The 5003-nt window shown below is 35.1% G+C and overlaps 1 protein-coding gene across 2 annotated transcripts; it reads right to left on the bottom strand.

The window, feature by feature from the left end:
* Positions 1–4637, bottom strand: LOC145061330 (cyclin-T1-3-like). Of its 2 annotated transcripts, XM_079008767.1 has the most exons (7): positions 4452–4635; positions 2708–3329; positions 2518–2599; positions 2207–2341; positions 1953–2128; positions 414–559; positions 1–340 (listed from the first exon to the last, which is right to left on the bottom strand). In XM_079008767.1, the coding sequence occupies exons 2-7, from the start codon at positions 3322–3324 to the stop codon at positions 309–311; spliced, it is 1188 nt and encodes a 395-aa protein (XP_078864893.1). In that variant the 5' UTR covers positions 3325–3329; positions 4452–4635; the 3' UTR covers positions 1–308. The 2 variants fall into 2 exon arrangements, with proteins under 2 accessions (XP_078864893.1, XP_078864894.1); XM_079008768.1 differs by lacking the exons at positions 1–340; positions 414–559 and adding an exon at positions 1304–1714 and having other exon boundaries at positions 4452–4637.
* Positions 4638–5003: the final 366 nt, after the last annotated feature.

Raw genomic sequence — 5003 nt, 5'->3', positions numbered from 1 at the left:
TAAACACACACCGAAAGAGATATTGGATATAAGGTTTCCAAAAAGTGTTGTTCGTGGATTCAAATATTTTGATGATCCAAATATAAAAATAAAATTTAAGGCTCTTTCCTACGCAACTAAACCACATATTGGACACCTCCTATGATAAAAGTCAAAGAACAAGCACGGGTCAGGTCAATGCTTTGACTACACAGCCTTATGAACCGACTGATGGTCTGGACCTAAAATGACTGAAGGCCATTTACAGAAGCACACGTGTATAAGGCACCCAAACAAAGCCATAAAATGTCACCATCTTTCTTTCAGCTCTAAAACAGCTCCATCAACTGCTGGACAACATCTACAAGAAGAAAATAATATGTCATTACTTATTTATGCATAAATAATAATGAAATGACATATGACATACATACCCTTGAGTACAGATGGTGGTGTGTAGAACTCCTGCCAAACATTTTGATACGTAGTAAGATCCATATTTAAAGATCTTGCAGCAAGGTATGCAGCTCCAGCAGCAATCTGGTGGGGTTTGAATTGAAGCCAAAGTGAGCTACGCAGCCTACCAAAATAAAAAGTAGTCGAATTTAGGAGATAACATCAAATCAAATTCAATAATACATTAAAAAACAGCTATCTGATGATTAAACACACCATTTTGTAGCAATAGAAGGAATGATGAAGATCTGGCACGAATATGAGCTTCAAGTTTTAGTTTAGCAGTAATTACCATAGAGATGAGTAGTTAGTTAGTTATGTGATGTGATGTGATGGCAGGTGTGAAATCAAATGCAATTTTCTCTTACCAACAAAGAAAGGCATAGCATGTGCATCTGGTGTACATTTTCCAAGTATCTTCAGAATTGCTGATGGAATGAGCATAAAATAGACATCTACAACACAAAATCTAGTACAATGCCCACTTTGATGATGAAGCTTATACAGCTTAACTGGCAACTAAATTGGATTTGGCAAAGAATTGGATATCAAATCCTGCGCTTGGTTAAAAATGAGTATGAAGATTCCATCTTAAAACCCATGGATTTCATTTCATTTTTCAACATTTCCTCCTTCCTTGTTAAAAATATAACTCATTACCCTCTTAACCCTATATTTTTATAAATTAATGTCTCTCTATCTCTCACCTCCGCTTTCCCTCCTCACTCATGATTTCCAAACGTGTGATAGAATCCTATTCACCTCATATTATCAGGTATTCTCTTTGCTAATATGCAAATCTTAGGCTGCTAATCTAATGGTATCTGGATAAAGCAGCATGCTGGTGACTATGCAAACAAACAGCAAATTTTTCTTGTAATTTTAGCTTTACACTACAAAAAATAAATAATAATAATAAATTGAGCATCCCTCTCTTCAACTAGATCCACCCCTGCTGCCTAGTCTAAATAGGGTTGCCTTTTGAGATCTCAAAAACTATGTTAACCTTCACTCTAGAAGCTTTCTAGAGCTATTGCTTATGAGAAGGGCATTCACGTCTTTTGCTCAAACGAGAGATCAAGAGCAAGTGTATGGTGGGGCAAAAAATTGTAACTTTTAGCGAGATTATGTTAGGAAAAAATTTTGATTGAAAACTGCATCCAAACACTATCTGTCTTTCAACTTCAGATGAGATGAGATGAGATGAGAAATAAAACTCTATCAATCCACCAGCTAACAAAATCATACACTCTGTGCATGCTACACTCTTCTATTGCCCCTGCAATTATATGCCAATCCAAAAAAATCAATAAACAATGCAGACAACAAGACAACTACTACTCAATTACATGCAATGCAACATTACTCCATCAACTGCACACCACCAACTACCAAGCAATATCAATGGAACATTCTGAACAAGTAATTAGGTGAGAGTGAGAGATAACAGCAACCAACTTTCTAATTCATCCATTTTATTAACTCCATAAAAGGGAAGAAATGGATGGCAGGCTTACCCTTCACTAACCAAGCTCAATGCCAGGTTTACCAAAAGTGATTGTGCAAGCCCTAATTTGTCAAGAATGGATGTCAGATGTGTGTATGGATGCTGCACATTCAGCTCAAAGTTTAGAGTTGTCAAAACCATTTGCTCAGCTTCAAGCACTCGTTCTCGGTATTCATCAAACCAATCCTGTTGAATAGTTAGATTAAAACAATCATATGAAGTTCTATAAAAGATTGAATGCCAATAGAAAGTTTAAAAAGTCACCATAGGGAGCAAATAGCAGAGCACATTGAAATCCTGCTTGTGGAAAATTTCAGAGGACACTCTCAATACATCATTCAGAGGGCAAGGTGTCTCCTCCGACTTTGCAGCAAGAAAAAGAGCAGCAGTAGCAATCAGCTGTAGCAAAATGTATAAAGAATATATAATCAAATTCTTTCAGATAAACTTGTGGTTTAAAAATAGAATAAAATGATAATGGAAAAAAGGTCTATATGGAATAAGTATTAACATCTAAGATACAAAAACTGTCATGGGATTAATTAGTTCTTCACCAAAGAGAAATGATAACTTACAAATCTGTCATGGGATGCATGAGACCTCCGGACAAAAAACCGGTGGCATAGAACCATAGCAGTTCCAATAGTAGTTTGTGGGCTGTAGTGAAATTGAAAGAAAGTTAATGTCAAACAACAGAATAGACAAAAGTTTATATTATTGGCTAATTGTATACAAGTAAAGTATAAACTAAAATGTTTTGCTTACAGCTCAAGGCGAAGTCCAAGGTTCTGAAGAAAAGCACAGTAAGAGTAGCGCAAGTGAGTTTCCTGTAAAGCATCAATACCATCTTTTCTGGAAGGAGAAAACCTCTCAATCTGATCCCTTGACATAAATTCAACATCTTCATCTTCAAATCTTGTTCGATCACGTTTGTAGCTAGTGGATGTGGAAACTTTAGCATTTCCATCAGGAAGAGGGAATGTAATCTTGGAGCTTGAAGGAGAATATTCATATTTGAAAGATGGATTATGATTATGATTATTGTTGTTGTTGTTGTTGTTGTTGTTGTTGTTGTTGTTGTTATGATTATAAGATGTACCATAACCTTCCCAATTGGTGGAAGAAAACTTCCTCCTTTTAAGAGAAGGTAAAACTTCGGGATCAATGTGATTATAAATGTTGTATTGATGTCTGGATTCATTTGAGAAGTCATGGGAATTGTTGTAGCTTCTTCTATGGTTATTGTTATTGTTGTAACGCCTGTTGGTAGTGAAGTCTGTGGAGGCGGAGGAATATACGTGAGGGTAATTTCGTCCAAAGGTAAATCTAAAATCACCGGGGAATTGAGTATTATCTGCATGATGAGGCCGAGCAAGGGACATTGTTCCTGTATAAATTACCAAAAGAATTCGTATAAAGAGAAATAAAATAATAAAAAAAAATCTAGAAGGTTTTCTTACTCTTTCAAAAGAGATAATAAGTATACAAAGGACAATACTATTGAAAACGAAATAATGGAATTCAATTGCATTCCTTGTAATTCTATGTTTGGTTTGTAGATATGTCTGTGGAATTGTAGTTGATGGAATGTCAAATTCCTTGAAGTGAAATATTAAAGAATCCGACATAATTCAATTCCTTGACAATTTTAAATCAAAGATGATATGCCATGTGGTCAAACGGAATCTTGAATTCCATTCCATCAGGTTCCACCACATTTTGACAAATGAAACATGCCCTAAAGGAAGAGAACAGTTTTTTCATGTTTCTAAGGATGTAAAACATATTGGTTTTGTTACTCCACAAAATTATCTTGAAGCTTGTTGCAACACAATATATCAAATAAGAGATTTCAAGATACAATCTCAAGCAAAGATGACCATTGGAGATGTTTGAGGTATATATGTGGATAGTTGTTGATATTAGATCTGATCAATCCTCAGGCGAATTATTGGGGTTTATAATTATCTTTAAGAGCCTACAATCAACCACAACCATAGCGACCAATATCATCAGAATTTCATGTATCTAACGACTCTTGAAAGCTTCTTTAAGAAAACCAGACAAATAGATCAGCATGAAAAGAAAGTAAAGATCTTGGGCAAAGAAAGAAAAGGTATTCCTTTATGTTCGTCTCTGAGAAAAAAAAAAATCAGTCAGTTTATTTCTCTTGATCCACTTCTACACGACACCATGAGCAGCAACTCTTTACGCAATTTAACATAATTTCGATTTCACATAATACAGTACATACTGAATTTTAGGTATGCTCGCAGATGAGCCCAGATTCCATTGATCTCATGGAGAGAACGTAAAAAGACCTAACAATCTGAAGTCAATAGGTTAAAGAGCAAGAAAAATCTCGCCACGCCTAAACTTGCCTAAAGCAAGCAGGACTATCATCACTAAAATTCTGAAAGCAAAAACTAAACCTAAAATATCAACAACCAGCTTTGCTTTGAATCATCCTAGACACAACTATGTATTACAGAAGTGCAAAAAATCATACCGATGACTATTCTGTCACGAGAAAAAGTCGATCCAACGATTAATTACTACTCGATCTTCTTCGTTGATGGAGGATCGGAGAAAGTTCTGAGATTGGGGGAGTTAGGGGGAAAATTCGTGTCCTACAAAGAAACCGTTTGTCAAAGGAACCATTGAAGAGGATCGTAAAAGAGATCTCTAATATCCGGAAAAAGGAAGGTTTTTTAATTTTAATTTACTTTTCTTTTTGTTCAAAAGTCACGCTAATGTATTAATTTTATCATCTTTAATAAATTGTTATCTCTATTTTAAAAAAAGGGTATATTGTTCTGTCTTCGTGTGGAAGGTGTGAAACACAAACAATATTTCGAAAGTCTTGGGACGGTTGGCAGGAAAGGAATGAAATTTGATGGAAAAGGATTTCAATTCCCTTGAATTCATGCGTTTGATTGGACTTAGAAGAGGGAAAAAGATTCCTAAATAAATAAACTTTCCACCATACAGAAGAAAGTGAATTCCTTCTAAAATTGGATGGAAAACATTTCTTCTTATCAAGGAAAGTGACATCTTACAA

This window comes from Lactuca serriola, chromosome 7 (assembly GCF_051521515.1).
Source record: "Lactuca serriola cultivar US96UC23 chromosome 7, Lser_US96UC23_V15, whole genome shotgun sequence".
Taxonomy (NCBI): Eukaryota; Viridiplantae; Streptophyta; class Magnoliopsida; order Asterales; family Asteraceae; genus Lactuca; species Lactuca serriola.
The sequence above is the reverse complement of the archived record's forward strand: the minus strand, read 5'-3'. Positions and strand labels throughout refer to the sequence as shown.

What these genes read in the sequence shown, in the direction of transcription:
- LOC145061330 (XM_079008767.1), bottom strand. Translation starts at nt 3,324, where the DNA reads ATGTCCCTTGCTCGGCCTCATCATGCAGATAATACTCAATTCCCCGGT. An exon ending in TCTGCTATTTGCTCCCTATG is followed by an intron (nt 2,129 to 2,206) that starts GTGACTTTTTAA and finishes ACTATTCAACAG; the next exon opens with GATTGGTTTGATGAATACCG. An exon ending in TTGAGCTTGGTTAGTGAAGG is followed by an intron (nt 560 to 1,952) that starts GTAAGCCTGCCA and finishes TTATTTTGGTAG; the next exon opens with GCTGCGTAGCTCACTTTGGC.